The 22,372-nt window shown below is 38.4% G+C and overlaps 1 protein-coding gene across 4 annotated transcripts in view; it reads left to right on the top strand.

The window, feature by feature from the left end:
* The window catches only part of MELK (maternal embryonic leucine zipper kinase), a 151,234-nt gene that overhangs the window by 66,250 nt on the left and 62,612 nt on the right, over window positions 1–22,372 (top strand). For 3 of the 4 annotated variants that reach the window (XM_079926399.1, XM_079926401.1, XM_079926400.1), the window contains exons 14-19: window positions 1,521–1,752; window positions 2,772–2,868; window positions 4,077–4,245; window positions 9,256–9,359; window positions 11,808–11,898; window positions 18,360–18,459. In XM_079926399.1, coding sequence (XP_079782525.1) covers window positions 1,521–1,752; window positions 2,772–2,868; window positions 4,077–4,245; window positions 9,256–9,359; window positions 11,808–11,898; window positions 18,360–18,459 — 793 coding nt within the window. Of the gene's footprint in view, window positions 1–1,520; window positions 1,753–2,771; window positions 2,869–4,076; window positions 4,246–9,255; window positions 9,360–11,807; window positions 12,263–18,359; window positions 18,460–22,372 lie in introns of those variants that run through there. The other variant, XM_079926402.1, reaches the window with a different exon arrangement.

Genomic DNA, 22,372 nt, shown 5'->3' on the forward strand with positions numbered 1-22,372 from the left:
TTTCCTGTATTTGAGGATTTGTATCTTTAATCAATTTTGGAAAATTCCTTGAATAATTGCTGCTTTTTCATCGTCTTTATTATCTATCTCTGGAACTCAGAATAGGCATATGTTAGACCATTAAATTTCGTTTTCTGTTTATTTTAAACTGTCTTTCATATATCCCATATCTTTCTCTCTGGACTGCATTCTAGATCATTTCAGATTTATTTCACATTCACATTCTTTTTCTCATTTCTATTTAATCTGTTATTTGACCTGTCTATTGAATTTTTCATTTTTATCATTATGTTTTTTATTTCTAGAGATTTTTATTCTTTTTCAAAACTGCTTTAACATTCCTCTTTTCATGTTTTCAATTTCTTTTATTATTTTAAACATACGAACATATTTATATTCTCTACTTGGTAATTTCAATATGACATCTTTATGGGTCTGATCCTTTTGTTTTTTTTTTCTGCTGACTTTTGCTCATGGTGTTTGTATCTTTTGGCATTTTTTTTTTTTATAGGCTCATTTTTCTTGGAACTCTGTGCGAATGCTTCGAAGCTTGGATTAAGGGTTGAGGTCTTGGGTTGTGTTGGATTGAAGCTTTTCTTTCAGCTAGGAATTGTGTTTGCTTCTGTCACGTCACATTCCTGGAACACAACCAGTTTAGGACTGGGACTACTTTAAATCAAATTCTAGGCTTGAAATTTCTGGGGATCGTGCATGTAGTATGAATTTGGGTTCCAAACCTGTGTGAAGACTGTCCTGTGGCTACTTAAAAATTATTAAAGGAAACTCTTTTCTCCTCCAGAGCCATGGCCAGGACAGACACGTTTTCTTGCCGAGCTCTTGCAGGGCAGGTTTATATTTAATTCACCCTTTCATTTTAGTTATACCCCCTCCTGGCTTTGGCTCTAATTTAGCACCGTGCGTGGGTCTAATCTACTCCTCCTGTAGATTATACTAGAGAGTAGGTAGATGCCCTTAGGGCAGAGGACAGTTTCAGCCTTGATTACATCTCTGAATTCCTGCTCCTATTTTTAGTTTGGCCTCTGAGGATTTTCCTATCTTTTTTGCAAGCTCCACCATAAATTTAAAAGGATTAAAATATATTTTCTATCCAACATTTCTGTTACCGTATTTTAACATGGTTTTTCTGAGCCGGTCATTGACTAAACTTTTATTTCTTGTTACATATTAGAGACAAACTGGCAGTCTAGGTATGGGAAGCAATTCTTAGGGATTTATATGTGCCCATCCTGAATTGCCTAGAATCTGGGTATGTTTGATTAAATACGGCCTGAAACATGTTGAAAATTACCCGTCAATAGAACAGCCTAAAGTGATCTACATGTACTAAAGAGAACTGAATATACATTTTCAAATTTCCTGGTATTGCCCATAATATCCTTTTGATAGTGTTTCATTTTAATAAAAATGGTGCAAGGTAATTTGCAAATGATTAAGGCATGTTGTAAAGAAATTGACTTTTCTTCTTCAGTGTGCTTTATCCAGTAACTTTTATTTTCCAGTTTGCCAAGCATTGGACAGAGTCAAATGGTCTGGAATCTAAATCATTAACTCCAGTATTATGCACAGCATCTGTCAATAAATTAAAGAACAAAGAGAATGTATATACTCCTAAGTCTGCTGTAAAGAATGACGAGTGCTTTTCATTTCCTGAGCCAAAGACTCCAGTTAATAAGAACCAGCATAAAAGAGAAATACTCACTACACCAAATCATTACAGTACACCCTCAAAAGGTATTTGCTGTGTAGATTAAGCAGTGGTAAAACATCTTGAAATTCCTTCTTCTTATCATGCTAAATAAACATATAGCAGGTCAGAAATGGCTAGCAATGCTCTCAGGGATTGCTAGGAGAAGCCAAGCTGCTTTTTAAACATATGTTATTTGCATTAGTTGAAATGAAAGCATATTAATCACCTTCAAATTTTTTGTATACTCTCAGTATACAAAGATGAAAACTGTTTTGATAGATATTGTTGATTAATTTTATTTTCTTGTCCTTATGGAACCAGTGAGAGTAATGCTGTATGGTCATAGAGAGTAATGCTGTATGGTCAAACAAAACAAAACCCCCGATCTGTTTTTAAAAGCTTGGAATCTTATATTTATTATGAAGTGAATATTATTATCTCTTATTGGTGTACTTTTAGATCATGAACAAAAAGTTAACTAATGAGTAGTAACCAGATTTGTTAATGCAGGTTTGTCACAAACTATCTGGGATACAAATACCCTACTAGAATAAAACACCAAATTTTGGAATAGGGAATATAAAAATAACCAAAGCTTACAACCTCTTTAATAACTTTTGTCAGCTTTCACAGGGGACTATTCTCTTTGCCTGATAGGAGTTGAAAGGTCTATGAATTGAATTAACACCTCTCAGTAATATATTCATTAAAGGCATAAATACAGATTGACTTTTATTTATAGAAAGGAGAATCAGTAATCATGAAATATTATTTATGTGATCTATTTAGATTTTTCATATGATATTTATGATAAAATCATAAGCATGGCCTCAGTTTTACAGTGAAGAAAAAGAAGAGCCACACATGTAAAGCAAAATGATTTTGTTTTTATTATAAATCATCTGGAAATATTTCTTTAAAGAATTAGAGCCTTAACATCACTGGGCAAGTGATTACAATATTTCTGAGCCAATGAATGAGGTGATACATGCATTATTGATGGAGAATTGGAAACTATAGCATGTCAGCTACATGTGGTTTGTGTTTGTTGTTTTTCTAATAGCTAGAAACCAGTGCCTGAAAGAGACCCCAGTTAAAATGCCGGTAAATTCAGCAGGAACAGAGAAGTTAATAACAGGTGTCATTAGCCCTGAGAGGCGGTAAGTGTTCAGTTTTGTATAGTTTCTTTAGTATATGTAACCAGATTTCCTTTTTTCATATATGATAAACCCAATTAAGGTAAACCATCATGTAGATTCTGTCAGGGACTGTCTATATGAACGTGGTCTGTGGCCATTACTGAGGCTGTTGCCACTGCCTTTCTCAGGGTGGAATTGTGAGACTCATCAGCAGTACAACTGGCACCTTAACTTAAAATACAGTTCCTGTGCTGGGGCCCATCTTTCCCTACACTTCTGCCAGTGGAGTATAGACATCCACTAACAAACAGCAGTCACTCTAAAATATTAAAGATCCTAAAGGGTGCTTCAGATAAAGCCCATTCCTCTTGTACAAACAGGTCTGCAGCATAAGTGACCTTTCATTATCTTTTATAGCTCTTTTTTTGAGCAGGCTCCATTTTGAGGATAATTGGGAGAATTAGAATGTGAACTAGATATTAGATGCTATGGCATTATTATTAATTTTCTTGATATCATGATGATATTGTGGTTATGTAGGAAGATGTCCTTATTCACTGATGATGTATGCTGAAGTGTTTCAGAGTAAAAGGTTGTGATATCTTTTTTTTTTAAATATTCATTCATTCTGCGCCAGGTCTTAGTTGCAGCATGCGGACTCTTAGTTGCGGTGTGTAGACTCTTAGCTGTGGCATGCAGACTCTTAGTTGCAGCAGGCGAACTCTTAGTTGCTGCATGCATGTGGGATCTGGTTCCCCGACCAAGGATTGAACCCAGGCCCCCTGCATTGGGAGCGCGTAGTCTTGCCCACTGGATCACCAGGGAAGTCCCAAGGGTTGTGATATCTTCAGATGGATTACTTTGATGTACATATTTTTAATGTATTTATTATATATATGTAGAGAAAGCAAATGTGGCAAAATATTAACAATTGTTGACTCTAGAAGGATATGTTGATGGTTATTATACTTTTTGTTCAACTTTTCTATATATTTGACACTAAAAAAAAGGTAGGGGAAAAATAGTTTTGGCAGTTGACTTGGGGGAGAGGTGATGGCTACATTTCAGTGGAAGATGGCTTTTGTGCTCCCTGAGGAAGAGTAAGATGGCTTGGCCAGGCATACCTGAATGAGGTGCACCTAACAGCCAGGACAAATGCACCTCTGTGAGGGACCCAAAAGGCAGGAAGTCCAACTCTTACTCGTGGGTTCATTGTTTTTTTTTTTAAGGTGTCGCTCAGTGGAACTCAACCTTAACCAAGTACATGTAGAGGATACTCCAAAAAGAAAAGGAACCAAAGTGTTTGGGAGCCTTGAGAAGGGGTTGGATAAGGTTATCACTGTGCTTACCAGGAGCAAAAGGAAGGGCTCGGCCAAAGATGGGCCAAGAAAACTAAAGGTAAGTGGACTGGAATTCTTTAATATGGATTTTGGAAGCTGACTGCTAACTGGACTACTTTTTTTTTTTTAAAGAAAAGTACTGAATGAATGAATTGATTAGTATTTTTAATTTATTTATTCATCCATTTAGCTAATACATATTTTTTGAGCACCTAAAATATACATTTTACTATGCAGTGGTCTTTGAGAATGCAGAGGTGAATTAGATACAGTTGCTCCTTTGGAGGAACAAATAACTAAAATTCAAATATTAAAGTTCATGTAGGGGGATTAATCACAGAGGCAAAAGAGGAGGTGGGGAAGCATGGGGCATATATAAGGAACTGCCTTAAGGATGGGGGCTTGAGGTCAGTTGTCCTATCTCTGGTACATAGGAGAGTCCCTGACACATGGGTACCTTTATAGGCCCTCACGAAATATCTGAATGCATGGGAAGTTAATTTGAACTTTGAGTGTAGTGTGTGTGAGGAAAATAGCAACAGGTCAGGAAAATAGGCTGGCTAAGACGTTTGGACCTTACTTGACAGACCTATTATGTTTTTAGAGCATGTTTAATGTGTCAGTGGTGTGGACAGTATATTTGGTGGGGATAGGAAAAGAAAAAGAAGTGATTAGTAGATATAAAGTATTTCTTACTCTCTTGGATTCTCTCTGAGCATTCATTCAAACATCTAATGAATGACATTTTTGTTTGAGGGAAGTAAGAGGTAAAGGGAAGAATAAGACACAGCTCATGTCTTTGAGGAACTCATAGAGTGGCAGTGAAAACAGGCAGGGATGTTGCTCTGATCCACGGAGCTTATTGCTGTAATAAAAACATGTTCCAAGAGGTGTGGGGCCCAAAGGAGGGAAGAGCAGGTGGTGGTGTTCCCCATGATTTGGGGACTGGGTCTGTGTTTAGATTTTGCACTGAGAGTCTCATTTTGAGCAAATCTGGGCAGGTTTGGGGGAAGAAAAATGCTGAGCTGCTGGGTGGAAGGGTGCTTCAGGGGAGAATGTTCTGAGATCCCATTATGTTCTGTCTTAAAGTGAGAGAAGATAGGACTTCTCCATTAGTATTTGTTGCCTTGTTGAACTTACATAATGTTGTAAGTTGCATATGGCTGTTTGCATATGGCTGTTTATTAGGCATATTTTATCTTTTTATTCTAAGAGTTCTCTAGTTGGAGACAGTTGTGAGGTATTTCAAACCGTGATGTTGGGATTATGAAAATCATGGTGTCATTTCTCTGAAAATATTAAAGAAACTTAAGGAAACTTGTCCAATTATATACATTATTGAGAAGCTCGGTGGTTATCAAATGCTAATAGATGATATTCTAAAAATGTCCACCAATGTAAATTATTTGGAACTTGAGTGCATTTTTCAGTAGGAACTGCTGTGATATTAGTTGGCTTTCTAGATATTTCCCATTACTTCCAGGATGTAAGAGAAAAATCACAAGATTGGGAATGAGAAGCCTGGGTTGTAGCCTCAGCTTCATACAGTGTAGTTTGGATAAGTCATTTTATCTCTGACTATCTCAATTTTTTTATTTGTAAAAACTGGAGACATTTTCTATCCTGGCAGCTTCACAGAGCTGGGATATATAAATGAGACTGTATGAGATGTTATATTGCATATGAAATGCTTTCTAAATATAAGGTGTTCCAGTGTCAAGCATCATTATTATTGTCATTGTTGAGCATTTTAACCCCAATGTAGCAGAACCACAGTTGTGATTAGCATACACCTAAGATCTGAAGATTTATCTAACTTTGGATCTTTAACCCTTTCTAATGTTTTAAGTTTTTCAGAACTAAAGGACTTACTTTAGGAGATTATCCTCATTTTCCACCTAGTTCTTTTATTTATTTATTTATTTTTGGCTGCATTGGGTCTTTGTTGCTGCGTGCGGGCTTTTTCTCCAGTTGTGGAGAGCGGGGGCTACTCTTCCATTGTGGTGCATGGGCTTCTCATTGCAGTGGCTTCTCTTTGTTGCGGAGCACAGGCTCTAGGCACGTGGGCTTCAGTAGTTGCAGCACGCGGGCTCAGTAGTTGTGGCTCGTGGGCTCTAGAGCGTAGGCTCAGTAGTTTTGGCGCACGGGCTTAGTTGCTCTGCAGCATGTGGGATCTTCCTGAACCAGGGCTCGAACCTGTGTCCCGTGCATTGGCAGGTGGATTCTTAACCACTGAGCCACCAGAGAAGTCCACACCTAGTTCTTTTTTTGTCTTGTGGTACGTGGGCCTCTCACTGTTGTGGCCTTTCTCATTGAGGAGCACAGGCTCCAGACGCACAGGCTCAGCAGCCATGGCTCACGGGCCCAGCTACTCCGCAGCATGTGGGATCTTCCTGGACCGGGGCACGAACCCGTGTCCCCTGCATCGGCAGGCGGACTCTCAACCACTGCGCCACCAGGGAAGCCCCCACACCTCGTTCTTAAATTAAAAAATTATAACTTACAGAAAAGTTAAAAGGATGGTACAAAGGGACTTCCTTGGCTGTTCAGTGGTTAAGACTCTGCACTTCCACTGCAGGGAGCACGGGTTTGATCCCTGGTTAGGGAACTAAGATCTCGCATGCTACGCGGTGCGGCCAAAAAGAAAAAAAGATGGTACAAAGAACACCTTAATTTTTTAAGATAGCGAATCATATGTAGTTAAGCCCTCTTTGAGGAAGCAATCTATAAAAATCTGAAATTTAAATAGATAAAATAGGATTATTTCTTTATTTTACAAAGGAATCACTTGAATTGTGATTTGAAAGTGTTCAGTTTGTTATTATCTTGAAAAAGCCAATCTAATTTGGTGAAAAAGTCCTGGATTGGAAGCCAAGAGACAGAGGGGCCTGTCATAGCTGTGCCACTTGTTCCTTTTATAACTTGAAGCTGAGGTTCCTGGACTCTAGTCATTTGACAGTCACATTCATGTCGGCATATCAGCATATCATCTGCACTGTTATTTATCTGGTACTTTCTTTATATGATGCATTTTAAAAGCAGATTTATAGAGGTATAATTGACATACAATAATCTGCATATATTAAAAATGTACAATTAATATACTTTGGCATTATATATGTACCTGTGAAACCACCACCACAATCAAGATGACTATTTATTTATTTATTTATCTATCTATTTATTTATTTTTGGTTGTGTTAGATCTTCGTTGCTGCGCGCGGGCTTTCTCTAGTTGCGGTGAGCGGGGGCTACTCTTTGTTGCAGTGCACGGGCTTCTCATTGCGCTGGCTTCTCTTGTTGTGGAGCACAGGCTCTAGGTGCGCGGGCTTCAGTAGTTGTGGCACGTGGGCTCAGTAGTTGTGACTCCCGGGCTCTAGAGTGCAGGCTCAGTAGTTGTGGCGCGCGGGTTTAGTTGCTCTGCAGCATGTGGGATCTTCCCAGACCAGGGCTCGAACCCATGTCCTCTGCATTGGCAGGCAGATTCTTAACCACTGCCCCACCAGGGAAGCCCCAAGATGACTAACTTTAAAAACTTGTATTTATTTAAAAGGAAACCATATGTCATTAGTTTTTCTAATCATATTTTGCTAAATCTGATTGGAACAAATATATAAAATTAAAATAAAAGTATTTATCCATGTACCACTTAGAGTTATATTGTATAACTCCAGTTGTTTTTTTTATCACATTTTGAAAAACCCCGTCTTAAGAAACTTATAGCTCTTCTTTAGGTCATAGGTTCTTAAAGTGAAAAAGTAAGATAGTTGGGTCTTTTCTAACCTCAGCATTTTGTTATTTATAAAAAGAACTGAAATCTGAAAGACATAGAAAGTATAATTTTGTTTGACAGTGAAGATACTGCTAGAAAGGTAGGGATTTTTTTCTGTCTCCAGAACAGTGCCTGGGGAAGTTCCCTGGTAGTCTAGTGGTTAGGATTCTGGGCTTTCACTGTGGCCCGGATTCAGTCCCTGGTGGGGGAACTGAGATCCCCCGTAAGCCACATGGTGTGGCCAAAATATAATAATAATAATACTTTTAAAAATCAAAATTAAAAAATAAAACAGTGCCTGGCACCTAGTAAGCCGTCAATAAATACTTGTTGAATGAATAGATGGATAGATACTAATTAAGAATGAAGTTATTTCTGGACTTCCCTGGTGGCAATGGTTAAGAATCTGCCTGCCAATGCAGGGGACACGGGTTCAAGCCCTGGTGCGGGAAGATCCCACATGCTGTGGGGCAACTAAGCCCGTGCACCACAGCTACTGAGCCTGCGCGCTAGAGCCTGTGAGCCACAACTAATGAGCCCGCGTGCCACAACTAGTGAAGCCCACATGCCTAGGGTCCATGCTCTGCAACAAAGAGAAGCCACCGCAATGAGAAGTCCGCACACCATAACAAAGAGTAGCCCCCGCTTGCTGCAACTAGAGAAAGCCCACGCGCAGCAGCGAAGACCCAACTCATCCAAAAATTAATTAATTAATTAATTTAAAAAATTATTTCTGAGAATTATGCTGTTAGTGAATGAGAAAAAATAATTTGACATTACTTTTTTAAAGGGAAACTTGTTATATTCATTCCTTCGTAGAATTGTCATAGAATCACCTCCTGGGATTCTGTAAAATTCCTTAAATGATCAAGAAAGAATTAAGGAAACACATGCAACTATATACAAGTGAAATTTTCTAGGGCATTTTTTTTCTCACAGTTTACATTTCAGGAGTCTTTATCACCGTGTAGGAAGGGGGAAATAGGTAGAGCTCAAAGAGATAGACGTTATTTAATATTTATTTACTTATTAAAAAATTGGTAGGAGAGGAAGATGCAAAGATAAAAAGGGTGATATGGATGCACTTATTAATAAATGTGATTTCTCCAAGCTTTCCCAGTGCCATCTCAATCCAACTTACCAAGAGTTGGTTGTAAATTCTTTCAGTGTTTTTCTTGAAATATTTCCACTTGAAATGGTACTATGTTGAGGAGTTTGGGATCTCTAAATGAGGTAGGATGGTCTTTGTGTTGATGTAAAGATTTACTTCTTAACCCCTTCTTTTTCTTTTTTAAGCCTCACTATAACGTGACTACAACCAGATTAGTGAATCCAGATCAACTCTTGAATGAAATAATGTCTATTCTTCCAAAGAAGCACGTTGACTTTGTACAAAAGGGGTAAGAAGCACACTTGGATCTATTACTTGACGTCTTTTGAACTTTGAGAAAACAGAGGTTGATTCCCCTCCCAACCTATGTTTTTAATATAATTAAAAAATTATAAATTGTTTAACATAATTAAAAAATATATTTCTCTTGCCTCATTTATCCAAAAAGCTTTTATGTTAGTGTCTGTGTTCATAATTTATTCTCTTTTGTTTTATATGAGCTATAGAAACTTTTTGTTTTTTTTTTTTTGCGGTATGTGGGCCTCTTACTGTTGTGGCCTCTCCCATTGCGGAGCACAGGCTTCGGACGCACAGGCTCAGTGGCCATGGCTCACGGGCCCAGCTGCTCCGCGGCATGTGGGATCTTCCCGGACCAGGCACGAACTCGTGTCCCCTGCATCGGCAGGCGGACTCTCAACCACTGCGCCACCAGGGAAGCCCAGCTATAGAAGTCTTTTAAGTGCCCATATTATCACCACTTTCAAAGTGAGACTTTTCAAAATAGGAAAATCTGAACTTCTTCCAGTTTCTTTTGCATCTTCTATTTTTCTTTGATATTCTGCTTTACAATAATATTTATAAGTTGTAATCTAAATTTATGAGACACCTCAAACAAATCAAGGATATATATAGACTCCTTCTCTTTATGACGTTCTATGTGACAGAACTGGTTTTCAGTACTTTAGAGAATTATTTCACCATAGCTGTTTCCCACTGTTGAGTGAACTGCCATCAAAGCCTCCTTGGTCACAATCTCATGGTCTGGACAGCCAGACCTCTTCTGGTTGCTTAAGATGTTCATATTTCTAAACATTTCCACTTAGTTATGTCTCTTTAAAATTTCATTATTAAAGCACTAACAAGAAGAGCCACTGATGGATTAACAAAAACATTTAATTGGAACAGTCAGTATAGAGTAAGATTTCAAGAAACAATCTTTTGCAAAAGTAATTTTACTTTTCATTATCTCTAAATGTTGGCAAGCGCTCTTATGTGAACCCTGGCTTTCTTCTTTAGGTATCACTATATCACATCTAACTCTGACCTGTTCTTCATGCTTGGGGTTTATCCACAGCGTTAGAACCTCTCGCCAAATCTGTGTTTGAAAACTTTCGATTATTTTTCCTTCAGCGTATGATCTATCAGATCGGTAACTGGCTATTCACCAGTAATCTGTTCCTCGAACTTCCTGATCCACCCGAAGATCTGCCTTTATCCTTCTTTTTTCTTTTTACCTTCTCTGTTTGTTTTCACCTTCTTTGTGACAAAGCAGAATAACAAAAGCTAAATTTTTCAGTGGTGTGGTGTCCCTAATCTATGTTATATTCCATTACTATCTTCTTCCAATGAGGAAAATTCACTTTTTATCTTTGATATGACTAAATTGCTCTGTGCTTCATCTTCCCATCAGGAACCTTAACTACAGGGTTTACCTTAATGGCATTTCTGATAGCAACTGCTTATTTTTAATAGATCAAGCCCCAAAGGACATAACTAAGTAAGAAAAAGAATGATATTTTAATACACCTTGTAATACATAACAGATGCAAGTAATTTCTCCCCTTTACGTGGAACAGTGCCTAATCGTGTGCCCCTAAATATTTAGGGAACTGAAATTTAGAATTGATCCTATTGTTTACTGTTTGTATTTATCTATTGAAGATCAGTAAGACAATTAAATAAAACTAAAATATAATGTAAACAAATTAAAAGTTGATTTACATGAATTCAATTTATGCAACTTTGCAGGAACCATACCTATGTCTTAAGATGTGTGGAAGGCTTCATATAGACAGGGCCTTTCCGTTATCAGAGTAGTTCATGTGGCAGTTCTAATTATATATGCCATATGTTTCAGCCATGGGAATGTACTGTCTCATTGGACTTTCTTTTATAACTCTGCCCTAAAGTGTTGTAATGATCATAACCTCTTATTACTGTTAGAAAAACCTCAGAAACATGTGTCCTACCGACAGGTTGCTGGCTTCAGCTTTATTTACATGAAAGACAGAAGTTTCTGATGAACTGCACAAAATAAAATATTCTTAATCTTCCCTCTGCTTTCCTTTGTTGTGAACATTGTGAAAATGGCCTAATGTTCACAGATTACACCATTGAAAGACTTGCATAAAGGATGCCGGAAGATTTCTTGAGCATGAATGGCATGTATAGCTATGAAAAAAGGGCTTTTCTTTGGAGCAAGGGAGAGTTCTGGTAAAGCCTTTTCATCTGTATTCTTTTTTGAGATCCTGGTTAGCTTTTGGGAAAACACCAGTCATACTCCATCACTAAAGCATATCTAGGTCATCTGGAAACTGTAAGCAGGACTATATTGCTTAATACGAAATAATGGTTCATTTTCCCCACTGGCCTCCTAGAGGCTTATAGAAATCTCTTGTATTATACAGAATATTCATGGTTCTCCTGCTAACTGGCTTCTTATCTTGTTTTTTCACAGCTATACACTGAAGTGTCAAACACAGTCAGATTTTGGCAAAGTGACAATGCAGTTTGAGCTAGAAGTGTGCCAGCTTCAAAAACCCGACGTGGTGGGTATCAGGAGGCAGCGGCTTAAGGGTGATGCCTGGGTTTACAAGAGATTAGTGGAAGACATCCTGTCTAGCTGCAAGGTTTAATTGATGAATGGTTTCCATCCTGCCTGATGAGTATGGGTGTGATACAGCCTACATGGAGCCTGGTGTGATGGGTTTGATTTTTAAAGTCCTCTGGAACTGCGAACTCGTTTCTAAAGAGCTATTTTAAAGACCAATATCTTTTTGTTTTTAAACAAAAGATATTATTTCCTGGATGAATCTAAGGCAAGCCTCTCTGTCATTATCTCTTACTGTCTTTTTTAATCATGTGCTTTGTATATTAATAACTGTTGACTTTCTTAGATTCACTTCCATACATGAGTGTAAGCTCTTAACTATGTCTCCTTTTAATGTGTAATTTCTTTCTGAAATAAAACCATTTGTGAATATAGCAGGCTTCTCCTCTTCTTTGTATTTGATTTTGATCCAAATAAAACCTCAAATGGCTTCTTGACTATTAAGTAGAGACTATTTGGGGTATGTTTTATCTGTTATCAAATATGCCTTGGGTAGAAAAACAGATAAGAATTCATTTGCATAATTTTTTCCTGTCTCTGATTTAAGTAGGATTTATTGAGATCGTTAACTAAGTCACAGCTGTGGTTACCGGAGTTAAACAACACATTTAATATGTTGAATAAAAGAGTATTGACTTCAGTATGTATGTTCGGTCAACAATGATAACTATCTGGACTACGAACCCCCATGAAATGTTACTTTATAGTAATTTTCCATTAAGTCTCAGCGTTGGCCTCAAATTTGTATTTTTATTTCACTTTATTGGTCTCTAAAGGCCGGCGCTCAAGTTACATTTGTATGGATTTTACCAATTAAACTAGTTGGAGAAAAAATAGCACTGTTTCTAGTCAGTAGTGAGGGAATGTTTTGTCATTCATTTATTCAGTAAACGTTTACTAAGTTTTTACAAGCGTTGGGTTCTAGGGCTGAAGATGATACTGTCTAGTAAACTCAAGGAGTTCAGAGTCTATTCGCAAGGCAGATACATCAACCAGTATTTATAGCAGAGAGGGCATGATCAGCTTTGTCTGGAGGAGTAAGGGGTGATTTTTTGAAGGAAACAGTATTTGGTCTTGAAGGATATGTAAGAGAAAGAGAAGACAGAGTGTGACATTCTTGGCAGCACGAACGGTATGTGCAAAGGCATGGAATTATAAAAAGGCTTTGTGTGTTCAGGGTGGAGGCAGAAGGTGGTGCAGGGGAAAATAGCAGGAGATGAGAGTTGAAAATTTAGCTGGAAGTAAGTGATGCAAAACTTGAAGGAACTTGAAGGCTCCACTAAACTGTTTGGGTAAAGGAGAACTGTCAAGGGGTTTAAATTTTTTTATAACAGCTTTACTGAAATATAATTCACATACTATAAAATTACCCCTTTAAAGTGTACAATTCAGTGGTTTTTAGTATATTCACATTTGTGCAAGCATCACCACAATCTAATTTTAGAACGTTTTCACCAGCTGAAAGAGAAACCCTATACCCATCAGTGGTCACTCCCAGTTCCTCCCCCCACACCAGCCCCTAGCAACCACTAATCTACTTTCTGCCTTTATGGATTGACTGCTCTGGACATTTCGTATAAATGGAATCATATAATATTTGGCCTTTTGAGTCTGGCTTCTTTCAGCTTAGCATAATATTTTCAAGATGGATCATGTTGTAGCATATTTTAGTACTTCATTCTGTTTTACTGCTGAATGATATTCCATTGTATGGATATATCACATTGTATTTATCCATTTATCAGTTTATGGATATTTGGGTTGCTTCTACTTCTTGGCTATTATGAATAATGGTGCTATGGATATTTGTGTACAAATTTTTGTGTGGATGTAGGTGTTCAGTTCTCTAGTGTGTATACCTAGGGGTGGAATTTCTGAGTCATCTAACATTTTGAGAAACTGACAAACTGCTTACCATTTTATGATCCCACCAGCAATGTATGAGGGTTCTAATTTTTCCACATTCTCTCTAACCTTTGTTATTGTCTTTTTTAGTTTAGTCCTGTGAAGTGGTATGAAGTGGTATCTCATTGTGGTTTTGATTTTCTCTTCCCTAATGAATAATGATGTTGAACATCTTTTCATGTGCCTGTTGGTCATTTGTACATCTTTTTTGGAGAAATATCTATTTTGAGCCTTTGCCCATTTTTAATTGGGTTGTCTTTTTATTGTTGAGTTGTAAGAATTATATAGTTCTAGATATAAGTACCTTATCAAATACATTACTTGTAATTTTCTCATTGTGTATGTTGTCTTTTTACTTTCTTGATGGTGTCTTTTGAAGAACAAAAGTTTAAAATTTTCTAAAGTCCAATTTATCTGTTTTTATAAGATATAAGAGAAAATCACTCTTCTATTCCTTCAGCAGATGGCATGGTCTGGAACAGTGATTCTTAAAAACTTTTGACCATGAACCATAGGAAGAAGCACATTTTACTTTGGGATCCATCACATAAACATATTTATAAAACACTGCTTAACCTTAATATAAGAGATACTATTTTCTATTCTATTTTCTCTTTTAAACATGCAGTCTGACAATTGCAATCCTTAATCCTTTTTAGTATATTTACTTTAAAATTTTTTTTAAATTAAAGATCTTTTTTGGGGATCAATTCAGTCTGGAAATGCTGTTATTAATTCTGCCACCCATAGACTGGATCAACTAAAAATAGGTTCCCTGACTGCTCTTTAGGGTAAATCTTGCTTTTCTTTAAGGAAAATGTTAATGGTTGCCGTATCATCTAAAAATCTATCACTTAGCTCTAATTCTTTAGAACCATTTGGAAAATTAAAGGGATGTGAGTTAATTAAATGAGGCTGGGTTAGTTCTTAAGAGGCAAATATGGTTTAGATTGTTGACACTAAACTAAATCTGCATAGTTGTAAGTCGGCTCCATTCTCCATTGTCCAGCCACACCTGGGCTTCTTTATAGGGCATATGTGAATCTTCTGTCTAGAGGAAGGCAGTCTGAAAGAATGATGAGGGAATTTGTAAAGAATTGTTGAAGGAATTGGGAGTTTGGAACCTGGAGGACTCCCAAAGGGAGAGTATGGGTCTTGTTTTGGTGAGAATAGCAGGCAAAGACAGTCCAGTGAAGAGTTGGAGATAGAGGTCATATCTTATTCATCTTTGTGTCCCCAGCATGTAGTAGTGTCTGGAACATAGTAGGGACTCAGTATATACTTATCAACTCGAACCCTATTGGACTTTTTTTTTTTTTAATTTTTTGACCACACCGTGTGACATGCGGGATCTTAGTTCCCTGACCAAGGATTGAACCCATGCCCCCTGCAGTGGAAGTGTGGAGTCTTAACCACTGGACCACCAGGAAAGTCCTTGAACCATATTGAACTTAAGCTCGCAATAAAGAGCTTTCAGAAAAACTCCAAGCTACATGACAAGAGAAAGGACACTTAGACATAGAGTGGTTTCCTTGTCATTGGAGGTGTTTAGACATGTTGGACAACCATTTGTGTGATAGGTCATAGAAGGGATTTAAGTACTGAGCTGAACCAATAGTCCTGAAGCTCCTGTCTGCTTTAGCATCTGAGGTCCAGTAACATCGTGGAAGACGATCAGTTGTTTGGATGATGGGAGTAGAGTGACCCCAGAAGCTTTTGCAACAGCAATGTAGGTAATTTTGAATATTTTGGAAGTTGGGAATGATAGAATGGTGAATGAATCACAGGAGCAATAAAAGATTGTGTTTGTTAGCTGCGATAGGGAGAAATAAAGCAATGATCATAGTAGCTGTCAGGTATTGAGTGCCCACTGTGTGCCAGATACTGTGCTGGATGATTTGTATCAGGGGTCAGCAAACTATGGCTTGTGGGCCACCTGCAGCCTTTTCTGGTAAAGTTTTATGGGAGCACAGCCAATATCAAATAGCTCATAATGTCTATTTTTGTGCTTCAGTGGCAGGGTTGAGTAGTCTTGACAATGTATGACTGGCAAAACAGAAAGTACTTACTATCATAAAGTATTGAAAGAAGAAGTTTGCTGACCCCTGATTTAGATCTATGTTTTCAAATCATCGTAACATATATTATACACATTAACTCATTTATCTTTACACCAACTCTGCAAGGGAGGTGGTATCCTTTTCATAGGGGAGAATGCTGAGGCTCAGAAAGACAAAGTAATAACTCTCTCCAGGTTGTAAAACTTTTAAGTGCATTGGATTTGAACCAGGAATGACAGGCTCCAAAGTCCATGTTCTTTCCTATACTAGAAATAGAGGTAATACCTCTCTCCTGAAATTGTACCATATCGGAAAGCATGATTATATATGATACTTATTAGATTGCTCTTTTATAGCAGCAATCTTATACAAACTGGTTAAGACATAGGAAAACTTCACTAATTCAGACCTTATTACAGTGTAATTTACTACAGTTGAGTGTGTTATGTGATTCTTTTTAGTAAAAATAGCAAGTTCAAAGTGTCTTCCTCTGAGTAAGGAGAATACAGTCTACTAAGGGAATAAGAATTGAAAGACTTTCAGCTTCTGGATTCCACAGTGATTTCATGCATTTTAAAAGCTTATTTTTATGATTATGATTATTATGTAATACAGGCCTACAGAATTATATATTTAAAAGCCTTTCTTGTAGAGTAGGATCCACTTCTTTCCTTTTCCAATTTCTAGAGGCTGCCTGCATTTCTCAGCTCATGGTCTTCATCCTCCATCTTCAAACAAAGATGATCACACTGGACCCACCCAGATAATGCAGGATTGTTTTCCTATTATAAGACCAGATTTTGCCAACTTTAATTTTGTCTGCAAGCTTAATTCTCCTTTTAATATCTCATTTTCATATATCCCAGGAATTAGGTTGCAATGTCTTTGGTCAGGGGACATTCTTCTGCCTATCACAATGGTCATCTGATTTTTGACAAAAAAGCCAGGACAATTTGATGGGGGAAGAACAGCATTTTCAACAAATGGTGCTCAGATAACTGGATATCCACATGTAAAAATGAAGTTGGACCCCCTACCTCACACCATATAAAAAATTAACTTTAAGAGACCTAAATGTAAAAGCTAAAATGATAAAAATTCTTGGAAAAACATACAGGATTAAATGTGACCTTGGATTAGGCAATGAGTACTTAGATATGACATGAAAAGCACAAGCAACAAGAGGAAAAATAGATACATTGGACTTCACCACAATTAAAAACTTGTGCTTCACAGGACACCATCAACAAAGTGAAATGACAACCCACAGAATGGGAGAAAATATTTACTAAACACCCATCTGATAAATGACTTGTATCCAAAATATAAAAGAATTCTTAAAAATCAACCATAAGAAAACAATACAACTTAAAAAATGGGTGGGGCTTCCCTGATGGCACAGTGGTTGAGAGTCTGCCTGCCGATGCAGGGGACACGGTTCGTGCCCCGGTCGGGGAAGATCCCACATGCTGTGGAGTGGCTGGGCCCGTGAGCCATGACCGCTGAGCCTGCGCGTCCAGAGCCTGTGGTCCGCAACGGGAGAGGCCACAGCAGTGAGAGGCCCACGTACCGCAAAAAAAAAAAAAGGGTGAAAGATATAAATAGATGCTTCATCAAAGAAGATGGCAAATAAATGTATGACAAGGTGCTCAACATCATTTGTCACTGGAGAATTTCTAATTACAACAAGATACACTATACACCTATTGGAATGGCTAAAATCCAAGAAACTGAAAATATCAAATATTGGCAAGGATGTGGAGCAACAGGAACTCATTCGTTGCTGGTAGAAATGCAAAATGGTACATTCACTTTGGAAGACATTTTGACAGTTTCTTACAAAGCTAAACATAATCTCACTATATAACCTAGTAACTGTGCTCCTAGGTCTTTACCCAAATGGTTTGAAACTTCGGTCCACACAAAAACCTGCACGTGAATGGTGTTATAATAGCTTTATTCATAATTGCCCCAAATTGGAAGTCACAAAAATGTCCTTTAATATGTGACTGGATAAAGAAGCTGTAGTACGTCCATACAAAGGAAGAATATTCAGCAATAAAAAGAAGTGAGCTGTCAAGCCATGAAAAGACATGGAGGAACATTAAATGCATATTACTAAGTGAAAGGAATCAGTCTGAAGAGACTACTGTATGGTTACAATTATATGACATTCTGGAAAAGGCAAAACTATGGAGACATTAAAAAGATCAGTGGCTGGTTGCTAATGGGATGGGAAGGAGTGTTGAATAGGAAATTTTTAGGGTAGTAAAACTATTGTCTGATACTGTAATGTTGGGTACATAATATGCATTTGTCAAAATCTATAGAAATTTAAAGCACAATGAGTAAATATTAGTTGTCTTAGTCTATTCAGGCTGCTGTAGCAATGTACTATAGAGTGGGTGGCTTAAACAACATTTATTTCTCACAGTTCTGGAGACTGAGAAGTCCAAGATCAAGGTGTTGGCAGATGCTTGCTTCCTGGTTCAGAGATGGTTGTCTTCTCGTTGTGACCTCACGTGCTGGAAGGAGTGAGTGAGTTCTCTGGGGTCTCTTTTTTTGGGGGAGGATGTTCTCTTTGTAAAAGCATTAATTCCATTCATGAGGGCTTCATCCTTATGACATAATCACCTTCCAAAGGCCCCACATCCAAATATCATCACATTGGGGATTAGGTTTCAACATATGAATTGGGGGGGGTGAGGGGCAGACACAAAACCTTCAGTCTATAGCATTACTATAATATGAATTTTTAAAAAATCATTTAGAAGATGGGATATCACAGGAAGAAATGTATACTGTGACAAGAGAATCTAACTGTATTATAAATGTATGAAACAACCTCACTAAAGGGAATGGGGGAAAAGGTGCTGACTTAAGTAACTTTGGAAATGAGAAAAGTGTGTAAGACTCAATGCAAAAGGAACCACACATAAACACTCTACTCTGGATGATAAAGTTGTTTCCCATGGGCATACAGTTTAACACTTCTGATACTTGTATACTAACACTGAAGTAAATGGATTTTGGGTGGTGGAAGCCAGATTTCTCACTGTTGGAGTGGGGATTTACAGATAAACAAGGGAAGGAGGCTAAAATGATCCATGTGGTGTTTACCTTAATATAGATACAGATGGTTTCATATAGAAATATATAAAGTTATGTATAATTACACAAGTTCATATTTGCACATAATATTTCTTTGTCCTGTCAGCTGAGAAGGTCTCAAAGACACTACGACAGCAATAAGCAGACGGATGCTCAGATCTTAGTTCCTAATACCATTCTCTAGTAAAAGGCACCAGGGCTTCTTGGAGAATTGGCTAATTCTAGGACTGGGGCTGGAAATAAGCAAGATGAATCTTGATCATCTCTTAGTGCCAGAAAGTAGGGAAGTGCTAACAACGACAATAACACTCACACTGATGGGGGTGTCATTAAGTGGAACAGTTGGGGTTGTTGGCAGATTTTAAAACACTTAAGATGTTTGAAATAGCAGTTATTATAAAAGCTCTGTTATATCCTAGCTGGGAGACATTGAGCAATTGCTTGGCCTCTGAAAGCTTCAGGTTCTCAGCTGTAAAACAGAAAAAACAATGCCCTCTTCAGAGGGTGGTTGCAAGAATTGTTAGAATATACGTGCAACTCAGCACAGGGTCCGCCCCAAGGGTCCGCAGACAAACTTCAGTGTCTTCCTCACTGGACTCTATGTAGAGTGGCTTTGCCAAAACACAGATCTGATATGTATGCCTGGCCCTAGTCCCTCCACTACCAAACTTAATGCCCCCAAATGATTAGCCAGTTGATCCCATGCCATTTATTGAATATTTAGTCATTTTTTTAAAACATCTTTATTGGAGTACAGTTGCTTTACAATGGTGTGTTAGTTTCTGCTTTGTAACAAAGTGAATCAGCTATACATATACATATATCCCCATATCTCCTCCCTCTTGCGTCTCCCTCCCACCCTCCCTATCCCACCCCTCTAGGTGGGCACAAAGCACCGAGCTGATCTCCCTGTGCTATGTGGCTGCTTCCCACTAGCTAGCTATTTTACATTTGTAGTAAATGTAGTAGTAGTTTGTAGTAGTGTATATATGTCAAAGCCACTCTCTCACTTCGTCCCAGCTTACCCTTCCCCCTCCCCGTGTCCTCAAGTCCATTCTCTACGTCTGCGTCTTTATTATTTAGTCTTTTTTTTTTTTTTTTTTTTTTTTTGCGGTACACGGGCCTCTCACTGTTGTGGCCTCTCCCACTGCGGAGCACAGGCTCCGGACGTGCAGGCTCAGCGGCCATGGCTCACGGGCCCAGCCTCTCCGCGGCATGTGGGATCCTCCCGGGCTGGGGCACGAACCCGTGTCCCCTGCATCGGCAGGCGGACTCTCAATCACTGCGCCACCAGGGAAGCCCCTATTTAGTCATTCTTGACTCATTTTTAACTTCATTTAGTTCAGCTACTCAGTCAACATTTATTGAATTTGAACTTGATACTTGGCACTAGATGGGATATGGGAAAGAATAAATGTATTATCCTGCCATCAGGGTGCTAAGGGTCTCAATGAAAAACACAATGGGCAGCACCAAGATGCATAGAAGTTCACACATGGGCTTTTTTGGTGTCTGTCTTCCACCCGATCCTCATTCTAAACCAGTGTTCCAAGAGGCACCTGTTTCTCATAACATATGAGAAGGGTCTGGCTATGACCTCTTATTCCTACTTTGAGGCATTGTGAAGACTTCTCTAAGACCAACTGTGGCATTTGTATCACTGTCTATGAGCCTGTGCACTTTAGCAGGAAGAGCACTGGATGCTGGGACTCAAGCGCTTAAAGAACTCAGCAGACCTGATTCTGCTGTTTGACCTTGGACAACTCACTGTCTCCAGGATTGATTCTATAAACATGAAACATACACGCAAATATGTACAAACCTCTTTCAGGGTTCCTCTTAGCTGATACTGCAAATGACATCAAGGTTTGATGTGTAATTTAGAGTGATGGATTAAAGTTTAGCCAAGATAAGTAGCTCCGACAGAGTGGCTACAAACACCTCAACACGTGACATAAATATAAGGATACTCTGGCCTGGACAACACACTGCCTCTATATTTAGATGTCCATCCTGCTGATCTGCTTGGTGTTCTGAATTCGCAGTCTGGTTTATACACTCTAAAAAGCCTCAGGCATTCGCTTGATGGAGAGAAATAACTTGCATAGAAAAATGTTTTGAATTACTGAGCTCGGAGTTATAGAGCAGAAAGCTGTAATTCCATAGGAGACTTTAAGAGAAGTTTGGTGGTTAATGGGAAATTTCTTATATGTGTCCTAAGAAACGTAAACCATACAAAGGCCAGGGTATATACTCAGAGGTGAGAGTGGTGTACTTTGATATTTTAGAGTCAGAGGTGCAAAAAAAAGTCTTTGGGGGAAGGGGGTGTCTCTCAGGATTTAATATTTTAATTTTATTTTTATGTTTTAATGTATTTGAAATGTTAAACTTGATTCTGTTTGGGGCTGGACATTAGAATTAGGAAATATTGATTTGTAGAATTTCAGGGGCCCTTGAGATAAATCTACTGCCTTCTCCCCACCCCTGCGCCTGTCCCTGCCATGTCCTTAGCTGAGAGGAGGATCTGTTTTTAGAGAGAGAGATGGAGAGAAATCATAAGGGACAAGTCCAGGGTGACAAGATCCACCATCCATCATGACTCCTGACCACGAACAGTTGGAGCCTTTCTCTTTACTCTGTGGGTTTTTTTTTTTAATTAACCCTTTTTCATTTTTCCTACTTTAGAATTTCACATTATAGTCCTTTGTTCATTCTCCTCTTTTCTCTCAATAATGAAAATGGATATAATATGAACTTAAACTCACTTGCCCTGGGTCATTGCCAGTGCTTAATAAAAGTATATTAGTATTTGTAGTAATGATAATAACCCACAGATAATGATGTCGCTAAAGACCAAAGGGTCCCCTTGCATGAGAAGCCCCCCCTTCTAGTCACCTAGCTTTGCTGAATTTAATGGAGACCTTGACTGCTTCAGATAGTCATTGTCCCTTTTAAATTATCAAGGTTTCATGGAGACAAGCATTCTTCACTTAAGGGTTTTCCAGACTGTCTGATGTGCTGGGCTCTGGGTAACCTTGTTCCTGTGTCATCATATGTCATGCTGTCTCTCGGAAATTGTCCCCTGATGTTTGCAAAAATGAACTACTTAAAGGAAAACTAAAAAGAATTCCTTTTAACTTACACACACATGCACATACACACACACACGCACACACATACACACACGCTTAGTTCACTATGGGAAATGGTTACATTCAGATAAGTGGGTCAGGGTCATGAGGGGATTTGAAGCTGTGTGATGTGAGGAATGGTGGAAGGCATGGAGGTAGCCAGGCTTCATGGCGACAAGACTGAGGAGGAGGTGTGACAGGCATC

The sequence above is a fragment of the Stenella coeruleoalba genome (assembly GCF_951394435.1).
Source record: "Stenella coeruleoalba genome assembly, chromosome: 7".
Taxonomy (NCBI): domain Eukaryota; kingdom Metazoa; phylum Chordata; class Mammalia; order Artiodactyla; family Delphinidae; genus Stenella; species Stenella coeruleoalba.